This window comes from Neoarius graeffei, chromosome 10 (assembly GCF_027579695.1).
Source record: "Neoarius graeffei isolate fNeoGra1 chromosome 10, fNeoGra1.pri, whole genome shotgun sequence".
NCBI classification, from domain to species: Eukaryota; Metazoa; Chordata; class Actinopteri; order Siluriformes; family Ariidae; genus Neoarius; species Neoarius graeffei.
This window is the reverse complement of record NC_083578.1, coordinates 92,673,400-92,692,785: the sequence shown is the minus strand read 5'-3', so window position 1 is coordinate 92,692,785 and position 19,386 is coordinate 92,673,400. Positions and strand designations below refer to the sequence as shown.

Sequence of the window (19,386 nt, the reverse complement as noted above, 5' to 3'; positions counted from 1 at the left end):
TCTACCTTCACTGACTCCTTCTGGATCACTACTGGTCTATGGAACTGCCAGTCTGCCACACGGAAGGCTGACTTCATCTCTGCCCACGCCTCCCTCCTGTCCCTCCACATCCTTGCACTGACAGAGACCTGGAGTTCACCTGACAACACCACAAGCACCTGCGACCCTCTCCACCTCTTTCTCTCACACTCCTCGCCCGTCTGATGGTGGTGGTACTGGTTTGTCGATCTCTCAGTCGTGGAAGTTCTCACCTCTTCCACATCTACTCCTTTGAATTTCACTCGGTTTCAGTCTCTTCTCCTGTTAACCTGTTCGTCATTGTTTTTTATCACCCTCCTGGCCCCATGGGATGTTTCTTTGATGAACTGGACATCCTACTCAGCTCCTTCCCAGAAGATGGCACCCCACTGATGCTCCTGGGAGACTTCAACCTCCACCTAGAAGCCTCCCACTCTGCTACCTTCCTTCCCCTACACCGCTCCTTTGACCTTTCCCTGCTGAACTCCTTTCCAACCCATAAAGCCGGCAACCTTCTTGACCTGGTCTTCCTCCGAAACTGTTCTGCCTCAGATCCCACAGTTATCCCTCTCCATCTATCTGACCACCACTTCATTTCATTCTCCCTCCCTCTTCCTCTCCATCCATCCTCCCTCCTACCCCCACTGTTACAGTCCATCATAACCTCTGCTCCCTCTATCCCACCTCTCTTGCCTCCTCGGTCATTGCTTCCCTCCCCCCTTTGAATCTTTCTCCAATCTCCCCAATCAATCTGCTGCATCCTCCCTGCTCTTCTCTCTCTCCTCATCACTTTACACATCCTCTTGTCTCCAGGCCAACAAGATCTTCCCCTTCTAGTCCCTGGATGTCTGAATCACTTTGCTCCAACAGAATCGGTCTACGTGCAGCAGAGATGAAGGGGACAAAATCCAGGGTCCCAGTCGAACTGTCTCGCTACCAGTCCCTCCTTGCTGAGTACACAGCTTTGCACAGTCTCCTCTGTCCTGATTCTCCTTGACCTTTCTGCTGCATTTGACACTGTTGATCACCCCATCCTCCTGCCATCCCTATCAGCTCGTAGGATCTGTGGGACAGCCCTAGACTGGTTCAAGTCCTACCCCTCTGGCTGCTCTTTCCAGGTTACCTGGTCTGGTACTGTATCAGCACCACGCCCACTTACCACTGGTGTCCCTCAAGGTTCAGTCCTTGGTCCACTTCTCTTCTCCCTCTACACCCAGTCTCTCGGCCCGATTATCTCTGCTCATGGTCTATCCTACCACTGCTATGCTGACGACACCCAACTGTTTCTCTCTTTTCTTCCTTCTGACACACAATTCTCCACTCGCATCCCTGCTACCAAAGAATGGTTAAAGAAGAATAAAGTGAATGTTTTGGAATGGCCAAGTCAAAGTCCTGACCTTAATCCAATGGAAATGTTGTGGAAGGACCTGAAGCGAGCAGTTCATGTGAGGAAACCCACCAACATCCCAGAGTTGAAGCTGTTCTGTACGGAGGAACGGGCTAAAATTCCTCCAAGCCGGTGTGCAGGACTGATCAACAGTTACCGCAAACGTTTAGTTGCAGTTATTGCTGCACAAGGGGGTCACACCAGATACTGAAACCAAAGGGTCACATACTTTTGCCACTCACAGATATGTAATATTGGATCATTTTCCTCAATAAATAAATGACCAAGTATAATATTTTTGTCTCATTTGTTTAACTGGGTTCTCTTTATCTACTTTTAGGACTTGTGTGAAAATCTGATGATGTTTTAGGTCATATTTATGCAGAAATATAGAAAATTCTAAAGGGTTCACAAACTTTCAAGCACCACTGTAGTAAGAAGGAAGAATAGTTAAAAAAGTTACAGCTTTCTGTGTGTGTGTGTGTGTGTGTGTGTGCGCGCGTGTCGTGCTTGTGATAAAATTTAATTTTATTAAGTTTAATAAGTCAATAATTATTATTATTATTTTATGAGTGATAGCAGTTTTTTGGTGCTCATGGATGTTTCTGCTTTGCCACGTTATCACTAATAAAAATGTAAATTGAGTCACAACACAAAAAATCAACACAAACACTGCAGAGATACACAACAATACAAAATGTTTATCATCATCAGGAATAAACCACCAATTCACTTCATCTCATGATCACACCATCATCCGGAAAATAAAAAACACAAACATTCAGGAAAGCCGGCGGGTCGCTGTTTCAGAGTGAAGTTCAGGTGAGGATGAAGATGGCTACAAGACCAACTGAGAAAATGTTTATTGTGCAAAATTGAAACAGATAAAATTTTAACAGCAGATTTCCACTAAACTCCTGAGCTGTGAACAATTTACAGATCGAAGAGGGACGTGAAGAAGGACGCAATGCTAAAAGGACTAGCGAGCAGGAGAACTGATTCGTTCTGGTAATAAAGTCCGGCACTGAGAAGATAAACTCTCAGATCCACTTCAGCGAATTTCTGAGCCAACGGAAAGCAGTCCCGCGAAATGGAGTGTGACATCACTTCCTGCGAGAGGGGCGTTACCTGCTCAGGTGTGTGAGGTCACTGCTTGGCTTTTTTCAGGATGGTGCCCACGGCGGAGATGACGGTGGTTTTGGTGCCGCTGGCGGTGGTGGTGACGGAGACGACTCCGGGCAGCGTGGCTGTGGTGGTCAGTAGAGTGGGCTGCGACAGAGTGACCGGGACCGCCGAGTCCCACTTACTCTTCCTCTTCTGAGCATCTACACACACACACACACACACACACACACACACACACACACACGTTATATACATCCAAACACACACACACACACACACTATACATCCAAACACACACACACGTTATATACATTCAAACACACACACACACACACACACACACACACACACACACACGTTATATACATCCAAACACACACACACGTTATATACATCCAAACACACACACAGACACAATATACATTCAAACACACACACACACACACACACACACACACACACACGTTATATACATCCAAACACACACACACACACACACACACACACACACACACACACACAATATACATCCAAACACACACACACGTTATATACATTCAAACACACACACACACGTTATATACATTCAAACACACACACACACACACGTTACATACACCCAAACACACACACACACACACACACACAAGTTATATACATCCAAACACACACACACACACACACACACACACATCCAAACACACACACACACACACACACACACACACACACACATCCAAACACACACACGTTATATACATTCAAACACACGTTATATACATCCAAACACACACACACACACACACATCCAAACACACACACACACACACACACACACACACATCCAAACACACACACGTTATATACATTCAAACACACGTTATATACATCCAAACACACACACACATCCAAACACACACACACACACACACACACACGTTATATACATTCAAACACACACACACACAATATACATCCAAACACACACACACACACACACACACACACAATATACATTCAAACACACACACACGTTATATACATCCAAACACACACACACACACACGTTATATACATTCAAACACACACACACACGTTATATACATTCAAACACACACACACACACACGTTACATACACCCAAACACACACACACACACACACACACACACACACACACACAAGTTATATACATCCAAACACACACACACACACACACACACACACACACATCCAAACACACACACACACATCCAAACACACACACGTTATATACATTCAAACACACGTTATATACATCCAAACACACACACTCATCCAAACACACACACACACACACACGTTATATACATCCAAACACACACACACATCCAAACACACACACACACACACACACACACACGTTATATACATCCAAACACACACACACACACATCCAAACACACACACACACACACGTTATATACATCCAAACACACACACACACACACACACACGTTATATACATCCAAACACACACACACATCCAAACACACACACACACACACACACACACACACGTTATATACATTCAAACACAACACACACACACACACACACACACACACACGTTATATACATTCAAACACACACAAACATTATATACATCCAAACACACACACACACACGTTATATACATCCAAACACACACACACACACACACACACACACACACACACAGGTTATATACATCCAAACACACACACACACATCCAAACACACACACACACACGTTATATACATCCAAACACACACACACACACACACACAGATTATATACATCCAAACACACACACACATCCAAACACACACACACACACACACACACACACACACACGTGTTATATACATCCAAACACACACACACACACACACACACACACACACACAGATTATATACATCCAAACACACACACACATCCAAACACACACACACACACGTTATATACATTCAAACACACACACACACACACACACACACACGTTATATACATTCAAACACACACAAACATTATATACATCCAAACACACACACACACACACACACACACGTTATATACATCCAAACACACACACACACACACCACACACACGTTATATACATCCAAACACACACACACACACGTTATATACATTCAAACACACACACACATCCAAACACACACACACACACACACACGTTATATACATTCAAACACACACAAACATTATATACATCCAAACACACACACACATTATATACATCCAAACACACACACACACACACACACACGTTATATACATCCAAACACACACACACACAATATACATCCAAACACACACACACACACGTTATATACATCCAAACACACACACACACACGTACATTATATACATCCAAACACACACGCGCGCACACACACACGTGAGTATTTACACCAGCAGTACTGTACCTGTACTGGTGGTGGTGGTGGTGGTGTTTGTGCTCAGACTCGAGGTGTTTGCACTCGTGCCTTTCTTCGTTCCCGTCACAAACTCAATCTAACACAAACAGATTAAACATTAACACAAACAGATTAATCAGCCAGTTACACAACATCAGTGTTTCACAATCAGACTCTGCTGAACATGTAGGAGTGTATGGTACAGCAGTGCGTGTTGTATAGTGTTGTGTAGTACAGCAGTGTGTATTGTGTAGTGTTGTGTAGTACAGCAGTGCGTGTTGTGTAGTGTAGTACAGCAGTGCGTGTTGTATAGTGTTGTGTAGTACAGCAGTGTGTATTGTGTGGTGTTGTGTAGTACAGCAGTGTGTGTTGTGTAGTGTTGTGTAGTACAGCAGTGCGTGTTGTATAGTGTTGTGTAGTACAGCAGTGCGTGTTGTATGGTGTTGTGTAGTACAGCAGTGCGTGTTGTATGGTGTTGTGTAGTACAGCAGTGCGTGTTGTATGGTGTTGTGTAGTACAGCAGTGTGTGTTGTGTAGTGTTGTGTAGTACAGCAGTGTGTAGTGTTGTGTAGTACAGCAGTGTGTAGTGTTGTGTAGTACAGCAGTGTGTATTGTTGTGTAGTACAGCAGTGTGTATTGTTGTGTAGTACAGCAGTGTGTGTTGTGTGGTGTTGTGTAGTACAGCAGTGTGTGTTGTGTGGTGTTGTGTAGTACAGCAGTGTGTGTTGTGTGGTGTTGTGTAGTACAGCAGTGTGTGTTGTGTGGTGTTGTGTAGTACAGCAGTGTGTATTGTTGTGTAGTACAGCAGTGCGTGTTGTATAGTGTTGTGTAGTACAGCAGTGTGTGTTGTGTAGTGTTGTGTAGTACAGCAGTGTGTAGTGTTGTGTAGTACAGCAGTGTGTAGTGTTGTGTAGTACAGCAGTGTGTAGTGTTGTGTAGTACAGCAGTGCGTGTTGTATAGTGTTGTGTAGTACAGCAGTGTGTAGTGTTGTGTAGTACAGCAGTGTGTATTGTTGTGTAGTACAGCAGTGTGTATTGTTGTGTAGTACAGCAGTGTGTGTTGTGTGGTGTTGTGTAGTACAGCAGTGTGTGTTGTGTGGTGTTGTGTAGTACAGCAGTGTGTGTTGTGTGGTGTTGTGTAGTACAGCAGTGTGTGTTGTGTGGTGTTGTGTAGTACAGCAGTGTGTATTGTTGTGTAGTACAGCAGTGCGTGTTGTATAGTGTTGTGTAGTACAGCAGTGTGTAGTGTTGTGTAGTACAGCAGTGTGTAGTGTTGTGTAGTACAGCAGTGTGTAGTGTTGTGTAGTACAGCAGTGTGTAGTGTTGTGTAGTACAGCAGTGCGTGTTGTATAGTGTTGTGTAGTACAGCAGTGTGTAGTGTTGTGTAGTACAGCAGTGTGTAGTGTTGTGTAGTACAGCAGTGTGTTGTATAGTGTTGTGTAGTACAGCAGTGCGTGTTGTATAGTGTTGTGTAGTACAGCAGTGCGTATTGTGTAGTGTTGTGTAGTACAGCAGTGTGTATTGTGTGGTGTTGTGTAGTACAGCAGTGTGTGTTGTGTAGTGTTGTGTAGTACAGCAGTGTGTATTGTTGTGTAGTACAGCAGTGCGTGTTGTATAGTGTTGTGTAGTACAGCAGTGTGTAGTGTTGTGTAGTACAGCAGTGTGTAGTGTTGTGTAGTACAGCAGTGTGTAGTGTTGTGTAGTACAGCAGTGTGTATTGTGTAGTACAGCAGTGCGTGTTGTGTAGTGTTGTGTAGTACAGCAGTGTGTAGTGTTGTGTAGTACAGCAGTGTGTAGTGTTGTGTAGTACAGCAGTGCGTGTTGTATAGTGTTGTGTAGTACAGCAGTGTGTAGTGTTGTGTAGTACAGCAGTGTGTAGTGTTGTGTAGTACAGCAGTGTGTAGTGTTGTGTAGTACAGCAGTGCGTGTTGTATAGTGTTGTGTAGTACAGCAGTGTGTATTGTGTGGTGTTGTGTAGTACAGCAGTGTGTGTTGTGTAGTGTTGTATAGTACAGCAGTGTGTAGTGTTGTGTATTGTTGTGTAGTACAGCAGTGTGTAGTGTTGTGTAGTACAGCAGTGTGTAGTGTTGTGTAGTACAGCAGTGTGTAGTGTTGTGTATTGTTGTGTAGTACAGCAGTGTGTAGTGTTGTGTAGTACAGCAGTGTGTAGTGTTGTGTAGTACAGCAGTGTGTAGTGTTGTGTATTGTTGTGTAGTACAGCAGTGTGTAGTGTTGTGTATTGTTGTGTAGTACAGCAGTGTGTGGTGTTGTGTAGTACAGCAGTGTGTATTGTGTGGTGTTGTGTAGTACAGCAGTGTGTGGTGTTGTGTAGTACAGCAGTGTGTGTTGTGTAGTACAGCCGTGTGTAGTGTTGTGTAGTACAGCAGTGTGTAGTGTTGTGTAGTACAGCAGTGTGTATTGTGTGGTGTTGTGTAGTACAGCAGTGTGTGTTGTGTAGTGTTGTGTAGTACAGCAGTGCGTGTTGTATAGTGTTGTGTAGTACAGCAGTGCGTGTTGTATGGTGTTGTGTAGTACAGCAGTGCGTGTTGTATGGTGTTGTGTAGTACAGCAGTGCGTGTTGTATGGTGTTGTGTAGTACAGCAGTGCGTGTTGTATGGTGTTGTGTAGTACAGCAGTGTGTGTTGTGTAGTGTTGTGTAGTACAGCAGTGTGTAGTGTTGTGTAGTACAGCAGTGTGTAGTGTTGTGTAGTACAGCAGTGTGTATTGTTGTGTAGTACAGCAGTGTGTATTGTTGTGTAGTACAGCAGTGTGTATTGTTGTGTAGTACAGCAGTGTGTGTTGTGTGGTGTTGTGTAGTACAGCAGTGTGTGTTGTGTGGTGTTGTGTAGTACAGCAGTGTGTGTTGTGTGGTGTTGTGTAGTACAGCAGTGTGTGTTGTGTGGTGTTGTGTAGTACAGCAGTGTGTGTTGTGTGGTGTTGTGTAGTACAGCAGTGTGTATTGTTGTGTAGTACAGCAGTGCGTGTTGTATAGTGTTGTGTAGTACAGCAGTGTGTGTTGTGTAGTGTTGTGTAGTACAGCAGTGTGTAGTGTTGTGTAGTACAGCAGTGTGTAGTGTTGTGTAGTACAGCAGTGCGTGTTGTATAGTGTTGTGTAGTACAGCAGTGTGTAGTGTTGTGTAGTACAGCAGTGTGTATTGTTGTGTAGTACAGCAGTGTGTATTGTTGTGTAGTACAGCAGTGTGTGTTGTGTGGTGTTGTGTAGTACAGCAGTGTGTGTTGTGTGGTGTTGTGTAGTACAGCAGTGTGTGTTGTGTGGTGTTGTGTAGTACAGCAGTGTGTGTTGTGTGGTGTTGTGTAGTACAGCAGTGTGTATTGTGTGGTGTTGTGTAGTACAGCAGTGTGTGTTGTGTAGTACAGCAGTGTGTATTGTTGTGTAGTACAGCAGTGTGTATTGTTGTGTAGTACAGCAGTGTGTGTTGTGTGGTGTTGTGTAGTACAGCAGTGTGTGTTGTGTAGTACAGCCGTGTGTAGTGTTGTGTAGTACAGCAGTGTGTAGTGTTGTGTATTGTTGTGTAGTACAGCAGTGTGTAGTGTTGTGTCTCAGAGAAGTCACCTTTGTTCGCTCCTTTTTGGCTTTCTCCAGTTTTTCCATCTCGATTTTCTGAGCTCTGGCTGAAGAAATAATAAAAATAATAATAATAATAATAATAATAATAATAACAACAACAACGAATGTAAATAAAATGATAAACATGGCTCAGTGAACGTCTGTAACTGAAGGTAAGCTGCAGCTCACCTAACGCTTCATAATACGACTCCTCAGACCAGCCGTGAGGATCGAACATGTCCTGAAACACACAGTCAGAACTTTACTTCAAACACAAAGGAGAGAGAAAGAACAGGATCATTAACTTCCTGTAATCAGATATAAAAATAAACAGGGTGTAAAACAGGGAGTGCAGGCTGCAGACGCGTCTCCTGATCCAAGTAAAAACGCAAAATCAGAATTTCTGGGATTTGGTAAAGGAAGTGATGAGTCACAACAAAGCTCTGCTGATAGACAGCAGGATGTGAGTTTATTCCCCTGTATAGAACTTCACACTGACCTTTGGGTAGTTAGTCCCGAGTTCATCAATACCACAGAACTGGATCAGTTTCTCATAAATACTGTGGAACGAACACACACACACACACACACACACACACACACAATATTAAATTTGTTGTACACTTCGGTGTGCATCAGTGTGTGTGTTATTGATGTACCTGGGGTTACGGAACTCTTTCTTCTTCTGGATGTGGCTGTTGGTGTCAAAGTCTCCATGCAGTTTCCTCTCATACAGTTTATAAATCTTCTCCTGATCTCACACACACACACACACACACACACACACACACACACACACACACACACACACACACACAAAATCAAACACTGACAGCTATTTAATGTACAGTGAGTTCAGACAGTATTCATGCCCCTCCTCTCTCTCACACACACTTTACCGCATTATGGATTTCTAAGTCTTTACACAACAATCGATAAAACCAAGTGAAATGTTTTGAAAATTTAATAAAAATCTGAAACTGATCTCTCTCGGTGTGAAGTGTTCAGAGCCTTTATTCAAGACTCTGTAGAAGTTTCCTGAGCTGCAGTTCCAGCTGTGAGTTTTCTTGGATAAGTCTCTACAAGCCTGGATCTGTGCAGTTTCTCCTGTTCTTCCCGGCTGAGCCTCTCCAGATCCAACAGGTCAGATGTCCCTGACATGGAACGGTGTCTCCTTGAAACACTGCAATTACTCTGTTTGTCCACCTCAAGGTCACTCTGGAGTGAACACTCTCCTACAAGCAGCACATCCAAAACGTCAAGGGTAAAGTGGGGACATGGAACAGCCTCCTCCACAAACTCATCATGGGGTGCCAGTGCTTCCACACGGAGGTTTTACTGCCCATGTGCCCTGTTACTCTGCTGCAGAACATGCCTGTCCTGTCTGGGAGAGATCATCTCATGCAGAGAAAGACGATGCAGCCCTTCATGGCAGCTGAAGATGCATCACTGGCTGCCTAAAGCCCACAACCGTAGACAGCTTGTACACCCTGGCTGGCATTGCTCCACCTGAAGTCTGCAGATCAGTTGCAAGTAGAAGTGAACACAGCAGGCAAACTGAAGACACCCACCACCCCTTCACTCTCATCAACCAAGCTAAATGCACCTGAAGTCAAGTAAGAGCTTCTTCCACATGGTCCAGCCACTTTCACAACCCTCTCAAGCAACCAGAGTCGCTCTTGTGGGATGAAAAATATCATGAAACCCATCACTATGAAAACCATCACAGTTCCAACCAAGGAACAGCTGCCACCTGGCTCTTCACTGTGCATGAGCCTGGCTGAACCCATGACTGAGCAAAGATGATGGACATGAAAGAGAGCAAGAGAGAGAGAAAGAGAGGTGGGTGTCAAATGTGTAGTGTCTGTAAACCACCATCTTCAGGTCTTCTCCATATTGGCTGCATTCATCCTTTCCACAAATCTGATTAGTCTCCTCATCCCTGCTGCTGCCATCACCCCACAGCATGATGCTGCCACCACCATGCTTCACCACAGACATGGTATTAGCAAGTCAATGAACAGAACCTTGGTTTCCCCAGACACAGTGCTTAGACTGCAGCCCAAAAAGTTAAATTATTGTCTCATGATATTTTTCCTCATGCTCTCAGAGTCCTTCACATTCCTACCACATGCCTTTTACTCAGGATTGGCTTCGGTCTAGCTGCTCCACTATAATGGTCTGACTGAAGGAGTTTTTCTAAGACCTTCCAGCAGGTTCTCACATCTTTGTAGAGAGCTTCAGAAGAACTTCTGTTAGCGTGGACATCAGGTTCTTAATCACCTCCCTGATAAAGGATCTTCTAGCCCAGTTACTGGGAAGAGTTCTGGATCCAAACTGTTTTGCTTAAAGTTAGACATCAGTACCTCAATATAATACAACCCCAATTCCAAGAATGTTGGGTCAGGGGCAACAAAAAAGTGGAACAATTGTAGAATGTTAAACAAAACAAAAACACTAACGAGGTTAATTGTCATCCCAGAGAGGCGGAGTCTCTCAGAAGTAAAGATGGGGTGGGGTTCACCGCTCTGTGAAAGACTGCGTGGGGAAATAGTGCAACGATTTCAGAATGACATTCCTCAATGTAAAACTGCACAGCGTCCCAACTCTTTTGGAAACAGGGTTGTAAATACGGTAATGTGGAGAAAAAGTGGAGTAGAGCTGAAGCTGTTCCGTCCCCCGTCCCGTATCGTACAGTCCTGTACGTCTCTGAATCACACCTCTGTGCGAGTTTAGAATCAGACCAACATTTTTAACAACCACGCAACAAAAAATGACCTGGGAAAGTGCCATGGTTGTTCACTCAGTCACTTCCTGTTTGCTTACAGCGATGTTAAATCACACCTCATCTGACCCGCGTTTCAGTGACGCGTGTGTGTGTTTAATTTGGACTGATATGAGTGCAGGACTAAGAGGAGCATCTTAACGGTCAAGTCTGTGCAGAGAGGAGTGTGTAGCTACAAGCACAGGATATTTGTCATGGAGAAGATAAGAACCACACCCTGACACACACACACACACCCTGACACACACACACACACCCTGACACACACACACACACACACCTGTCCAGACAACTCCAACACAGACAGAGGGAATGTTCTGTATGTAACAGAGGGGAAAGAAGAATTACAAAATGAGAGCGAGAGAGAAACAAAGAGATAAGAGGGAAAAAAGGGCAGAAATATAGAGAAAGACAGAAAGAAAGAAAAACTGAGTTAAGAATGCAAGAAAGAGAAACAGACTAGGGGAGTGAGAAATCAAAAGGTGAAAAGAGAAAGAAAAAAAACAGAATAATAAAGGAAAGGAATTCCAAGTTAAGGGGGAGGGTTATTTTCCTGAACAAGAGATCAGAAATTCCGAGTTAAATGTTTTCCTCAAAGGCGCCATAACTGTCCCAGTGGAGCCGTTATACAGTACACCGTGGTTATAATCACACCGTAAAGGTGTATGATGATCTGTGTGTGTGTGTGAGAGTGTGTATACTGTTTAATCTGTCTCATAATTCTGCAGTGTCCTCAGCACACACTCATTTTCCCTAAACACACACACACACACACACACACACACACACACACACACACACACACAGACCCTGTGGTGGTGTGTAGAGATATGAAGGATTCTGGTGTTTGTGTTTAAACAGCTGAATGTGTGAGAGTGTGCAGTGCATTGTGGGTAAAGTGTGTAACGCCCCTCACTCGAGCTGAAACACCACTGAAAGGCTGAGATGGTGTGAGATGGTGGAGGGGTCTGAACGAGGGGAAGTGGACGAGGGCACGAGATCCCAGCAGGTCGAGAACAATAAAAACAGAGCCAAGTGCTGAACAATAGACTGGATAACTTTAGGAGTTTAAACTGCAGTAGAATTAAAGCGGCGCTGAGAAACAGCGAGAGCAGACGCACAAAACACATCACAGCTACACAAACCAAACTCCAAACACCTGACCTTACCGTGCCCTTGACCCTGTCTGGATCAGCTCCAATGTAATCAGATCATCTGCTGGGTTCAGAGATCAGCCCACCCTACCGTGTGTGTGTGTTCATTGTTTTGGACAATCTGAAGTCTCAGAGAAACTTAAATTCACATTCGTATCACATCAGATCTTGTTGCTATGGTTACGACAGTTTGCTTGATAATATAACCCGATGTACAGAGAGTGAACCTTCACTAGTCAGCGTTAGTTTAGTTAACTCCTGTTAATCCCCGAGTGAAAGTAATTATGAGCATCGTTTACCTCACATCCACTTTACTCACTTTCCTTCCCTACTGTAATCACAATCTCTGAACAGACTTCACTCATTTCCTTTATTTACTCACATTACCTTATTTACCTCGCGCGGGACGGAGCCCACCGGGGGCCGAGGGATTGTTTTCGGTCGGGTTTCTTTCTTTGGTTGCTTTTTTTGTAAACAATGTTACGGGAAAACGGCTGGACCAATCTTCATGAAACTTTCAGGACAGATGGGTGTTGGTCTCAAATAGAACCGCCAACATTTTTGGGGTCATCCGGTCAAGGTTTTTGTGGCTACTGCTTCATATAGAGGTGGGAGCCACGACGCCATCGTGCTGTAGGAGTGTAACAGTCGCACAGTACGGTGTGAGAGCAGCATGGTGTGTTCTGATTGGCTGAGAGCAGCAGAGAACCAGAACCATGTTTATTGGCAAAGTGTGTTCACACACAAGGTCACCATGGTCAAGGTCACCAAAAAGGTAAAAATCATTTTTTCGCTATATCTTCCTTCATATTCATCATAAGTGCTACCAGGCGCAGTTTGTTTTGCCTGGACACACTTGCTACTTTCTGTATTTATCTTCTTTATATACTTAACATCCACACCATAACTTATTCATTCTGGTTGTAATAAATCTGTGTGTGTGTGTGTGTGTGTGTGTGTGTGTGTGTGTGTGTGTGTGTGTAAACATGCACCTGTAGATGGGTGGAACAGCGGCCAGGGGGTTCAGGAGGAATACGGATTTCTTCAGGAGACATGTTCCTCACTTTCTCTGAAAACTGGGCTGAAACCACAAACAAACAAACAAACAAACAAACATGTATTATTCATGTGTATTATTTTGTGATTGTGTCATGATGAATATTTAATATTACATTAAACCCTGAGCTTATTAACAGTAATAACACCGAGTCAGCTGTGTGTTCATTACTTACACACAACGCTTCATTATAACAATGTAATAGCACACACACACACACACACACACACACACACACACACACACACACACACACACACACACACACAAAAACAGTGTGCATTTCCTGATGTGTGCATTTAATGTTAAAGTTTAAAAACAGAAAAAAACTGTCGGAGCACATGACTAACCCCATTTCCAGAAAAGTTGGGATATTTTCCAAAATGTAATAAAAATCTCAAAAAAGTTGGGACAGAGGCATCATCACCGTTGTGTTCCATCAGCTTTCCTTTAATAATTGTATGGGATCTGAGGACACTAATTCTTGCAGGTTTGCGGTTGGAATTTTTGTCCATTCTTTCTTGATACAAGACTTCAGCTGATCAACAGTCCGTGGTCTCCGTTGTCTGAGTCTCCTCTTCATGATGCGCCGTACATTCTCAATAGGAGACAGATCTGGGCTGGCAGCAGGCCAGTCAAGCACATGCACTCTGTGTCTACGAAGCCACGCTGTTGTAGCCTGTGCAGAATGAGGCGTGGCATCATCCTGCTCACACAAGCATGGACTTCCTGGGAAGAGGCGTCACCTTGATGGCAGCATGTGTCTCTAATGTGACTCATCTGACCACAGCACACATTTCCACTGTCTTTTGGTCCATCTGAGATGAGTTCCAGCCCAGAGAAACTGGCGGTGTTTCTGTATAGAGTTGATGAATGGCTTCCTCCTTGTGTAATACAGTTTCAGGTTGTATTTCTGGATGCAGCGGCGGACTGTGTTAAGTGATGACGGTTTTCTGAAGTCCTCCCGAACCCATGTGGCTGTATTTGTCACATTAGCATGACGGTTTCTCAGGCAGTGCCAACTGAGGGCTCGAAGGTCACGCCCATTCAACAGTGGTTTCCGACCCCGCCCTTTACACACTGAGATGTCTCTGAATTCCCTGAATCTTTTCACAATATTATGGACTGTAGATTCTGAAAGACCTAAAATCTTGCATTAAGAAATGTTCTTTTTAAACTGATGAACAGTTCTCTCATGAATTTTGGCACAAAGCAGTGAGCCACGCCCATCCTTACACAGACCGAGTCTTTGGTGCTGCTCCTTTTAAACCCGATCATGTGACCAATTAACCTGCTGATTGTGGAATCTTTCAGATGGCGTTACTTGAACATCCAATAAACTTTTCAGTCTTATTTTGTTTCTGTCCCAACTTTGAGTGTGTTACAGGAATCAAATTCTAACTGCTTATATTTACAAAATACAATGAAGTCGGTCAGTGAAACTACTGAAAATCTTTCCTCTGTCAGTTAAATAAAGCTTCACATGAATTAACAAAATCACATTTTGGAAAATATCCCATCTTTTCTGGAAATGGGGTTAGTAATCCCACACACACACACACACACACACACACACAGACAGACAGACCTGTTGAGGAAAGTTTGCAGAAGAAAAGTAGACAGGGTAAGTAGAAGGGGATGGGTTTATATTTGAGTGAGTGTGTATGTATGTATTTTTGTGTGTGTCTTTCTCTCTCTCCCTCCGGTGGGTTATAACAGGCCACTGCTCAGTTTCCTTTCATGACTCAGACATCTGTCTGTCTCTCTCTGATCTGTCTGTCTGAATCCTTCACTTCCTCCTCACTCTGTCTCACTCTCCTGTTTTCCATCTGTCTTGCTCTCCATCCACATGTCTCTCTCTCTCTCTCTCTCTCTCTCTCTCCCTCTTCCTGCATGTCTCCCCTTCCCTGCCTCTCTCTCCCCCAACTTGTCTGTGTCTCATTCCGTGTTTGTCTTTGTCTCTCTCCATCTCTGCACATTTCTCTTGATACAATTTTCTGTCTCCCATTTTCCGTCTGTCTCCCTGTCCGTCTCCCTGTCCGTCTCCCTGTCCGTCTCCCTGTCCGTCTCCCTGTCCGTCTCCCTGTCCGTCTCCCTGTCCATCCAGCTTTGAACCCTCTGGTTAATCTGGAGTCTGTTTCGGTCTCTCACTCTTTTTCTACACATGTCACATTTTCACTTCTTCCACTCTCCATGGGGCTGCTTGTGGTTTTATGGTCTGTCTCACTCTCACTTTTCATATTCTCTCTCTCTCTCTCTCTCTCTCTCTCTCTCTGAGTAGTTCTAACTTGCTCTCGCTTTCTTTCCCAGAATAACAGAGAGAAAGACAGGAGTGAAATATGCCTCCCTTTGCCAAGGTTTATGGCTCATACACACACACACACACACACACACACACACACACACACACACACACACACACACACAAAGGCTCGGCCGGGTGTGGCAGCTCAGATCTGGCCTTTAGCCCAGAACAAAAAGTAAAAAAAAAAACCCACAGGGAGGGAAAAAAACAGACCCTGTAGCGATAGAAACCTGACGAGGTAACTAACACGCATGCACGCACACACACACACACACACACACACACGGTGCTAAAGGAGACACTGCAGTGATTCTGCTTCACTGCATTTCTGTATTTTATGGATTATAAAGTCACATGACCACGACGGTGTGAAGCTCTTCAGTCTCTATAGCAGGACTCCGGTTCTCCTCAGGGGCGGAGAGTTTAGTGTTTGTCCCGTTAGTGTTACTGGAGTTCAGAGATAAACTGGGGTTTAATGTTACTGCAGCCTGAAGTTCACCACAGTGGCACTCCATCACAACACACACTGAACAAACAGAATTCACTAACACACATTCTATAGGAGTGCACCTCTCTCTCTCACACACACACACACACACACACACACACACACACACACACACACCTCCTGCAGGCCTGATGACTCACTCAGACTCTAATCACACGGCTCACTTCGAGTCACAAAATGTGCTTGGACTCTCAACAAATGACTCGGACTCCAATCACTTCTGAGACTCATCACTGTAGTTGTATGTTCTGATCCACATCCTGATAAAAGAAAACCTCACACACCTGCCAACCAATCAGAAGCCAGGATTTAGAATATAACAGATGAATCAGTGTGAGTCACTTCAGGAAATATGAATCATTAAAACATAGATTCAGATGTTTTGTTTCATGGTGAGTTGGAAAATCACTTTACTGCTACTGTTAATGCCGAGCCAAGAGTGTTTTACACACACACACACACACACACACACACACACACACACACGGGAGTTCCTGCTGCCCAGTAGCACCATGAACTAGAACAAAACAAACAATTTTAGGTGGCCAACAGCACCGTGGCGCGCGCACACACACACACACACACCACAACAGCAGATTCTTCAGACTGGTGTGTGTGTGTGTGTGTGTGTGTGTGTGTGTGTGTGTGTGTGTGTGTGAGAGAGAGAGACAGACAGAGAGGACAAAGCGTGTCTGTATGGACTGCGTGAGACCTTTAGAGCTGAAACTTTGACATTTTCACTTCACAAAAGAGAAAAACAGAGATGTTCAGTTGCAGAAAACAGCGTCTGATTGTCCGGGACGCTCACGGGTCACAGCACGGAGGAGAAAAATGTAAAGGAAGAAGGGGGTGGGGGTGGAACACAGGCACGGCTCGTGTACGACAGCGAGAGAGAGAAACCTTCATGTTAATTACATTTAAAAAAAACAATGAAGTCTTTTATGGATCCCAGAACAGTAACACCAAAATATTTTACATAATTACATCTGTTTATGTATTTTTTATAATTTATACACTACAGTGTAAACATACACACAGTACCAGTTAAAAGTTTGGACACCCCTTCTAATTCAACGTTTTTATTTATTTTTATTAATTAAAAGTCACTTCATGTCAAAGTCACGGTGGATGTCGTTTCTCGATATAATACTGTATGGATTACTGCAGTTGTGGATGGAGTAGGGCTATTTATTTACTGCATGTTTATTTCCTGTTTGATCTCAAACACATTAAGAAGGTGAGAAACTCGTCCACTAATGACCTTTTGACGAGACACAGCTGTTAATTGAAAAGCGGTCCAGGTGACTCCCTCATGAAGCTGGGTAAGAGAATGACAATAGTGTACAAAGCGCCATCAAGGGAAACGCTGGATACGCTGAAGAATCTAAAATATCAAACATGTTCTGTTTTTTTACTTTTTTCTGTTTACGCCCTAATTCCAGATGTGTTCCAGAGTTTTCATGTCTTCAGTTTTGTTCTACAGTGGAGAGAATCGTCCCAGTATAGAAACACCTCTGAATGAGGAGAGGAGGGGTGTACAAACTTTTGACTAGTGCTAAACACACACACACAAAACACACTTTCTATATCTTAGATGTAATACTATTAATTATTTATATAAATTTGTATTGTGTGTATTTATAAATTCATGTATTTTGTTGTATTTATTATTATTTATATTTTTGCTGATTAGTTACTGTACAGGGTTTAAAACATTTGTATATTTTAATTTTATATTTATTGAGCGCGTTTACTGATGTTTTCTATTTACTTTGTTTTAATTATGAGTTACATATTTTTTGTTACTCAGCAGTGTTTATTGTTTTATTATTTCATTACTTCCTGCAGTGGAACTCAACCAGCCGCCGTACAGTCAGGAGAAAGTAAACAAGACACTGATAATTTCCTGGGTAATCTCACACACACACACACACACACACACACACACACATAATAATAAATTACTATTAATTCCTAAGAAAAGTCATTTCCCTCCTCTGTGTGTGTGTGTGTGTGTGTGTGTGCAGTCCTCTCAATAACTGCCGGCAACCGGTGATTTTGCCGCCTACCAGCGCTCCATTGCCGGCTACTCACAGTGGTTTTTCAAAGAATTGAAATTCATAAGTTTTTACTTCATAATTTATACTTCATAAAAATAAAATTTTGCATTCAGGATCACTCAGAATTCACCATTTAACATCTACATTTTCAAAATCTCCCGGGGGAGGACCCCTGGACCCCCCTCTTTTTTATACATCGCGGTGGCGGCTAACGCAGCCTCCGCTCAGCTTACACTTAACATGGATCCCAGACAGACGCTATTTAGCGGAATTCCGCTATTTTTCTAGCCAAAGTGTTGTTTTTTGTTAAATCTCTTGTATATCCGTTAAAAATATGTTTGTTTAAGTAAAATGACCAGCAGAATACATTCTGATTTGGTTTGCTTCTTTAGTGATGTTTTCGTTGGCTTTGTTTGTTCTCGTTGACATTCGGGAACACTCGGAAGTTAAATTGATGTAAATACCGCGAGACTGTACGCGATAGAACGAGAAAACAATATGGCTGCGCCCATTTGCTAGAAAACTTGTTTTAACTCCGTTCGTGCTTTTGTTTCTAATGCGTTGAACTTAATTCAATATGTCGTGGAAAGCGTAGTTGCGCTTAGCCAGAGAGGAATTTGAATCCAAGAAGAGATTAATGAATGTGGTGAATACAGAATTTGAAACAAAAGCTCATGCGAACAGAGCAGCCAAGAAACTCTCCAAAAGAGCCCTGCAGGAACATCAGAAAAAGCAGAAGGAAAGATCAGAGAAACACAAGCAGAGAAAACTGGAGGAAAGATCACAGAACGCACCCCAGAAAAGAGCATTAAACTCCTCTGCAGTGAAACCTTTCAAAAAGAGACAGGTTTAAATCACATATCTCCAATATCTGCTGTACATATGTATATATCTAATATTACTGAATCATTGATTTCTGCTCATATTCATGATTTTTGAAAAATGTTTTTTATATTAG

General features: G+C 43.4%; 1 protein-coding gene across 1 annotated transcript in view; it reads right to left on the bottom strand.

The window, feature by feature from the left end:
* Nucleotides 1–2,086: 2,086 nt before the first annotated feature.
* The window catches only part of sap30bp (SAP30 binding protein), a 29,042-nt gene continuing 11,742 nt past the window's right edge, over nucleotides 2,087–19,386 (bottom strand). Inside the window, exons 5-11 of the mRNA XM_060932661.1 lie at nucleotides 13,491–13,579; nucleotides 9,219–9,310; nucleotides 9,059–9,119; nucleotides 8,749–8,800; nucleotides 8,566–8,624; nucleotides 5,001–5,088; nucleotides 2,087–2,730 (exon numbers count right to left, since the gene is read on the bottom strand). Coding sequence (XP_060788644.1) covers nucleotides 2,552–2,730; nucleotides 5,001–5,088; nucleotides 8,566–8,624; nucleotides 8,749–8,800; nucleotides 9,059–9,119; nucleotides 9,219–9,310; nucleotides 13,491–13,579 — 620 coding nt within the window. The 3' untranslated portion in view covers nucleotides 2,087–2,551. The remainder of the gene's footprint in view (nucleotides 2,731–5,000; nucleotides 5,089–8,565; nucleotides 8,625–8,748; nucleotides 8,801–9,058; nucleotides 9,120–9,218; nucleotides 9,311–13,490; nucleotides 13,580–19,386) is intronic.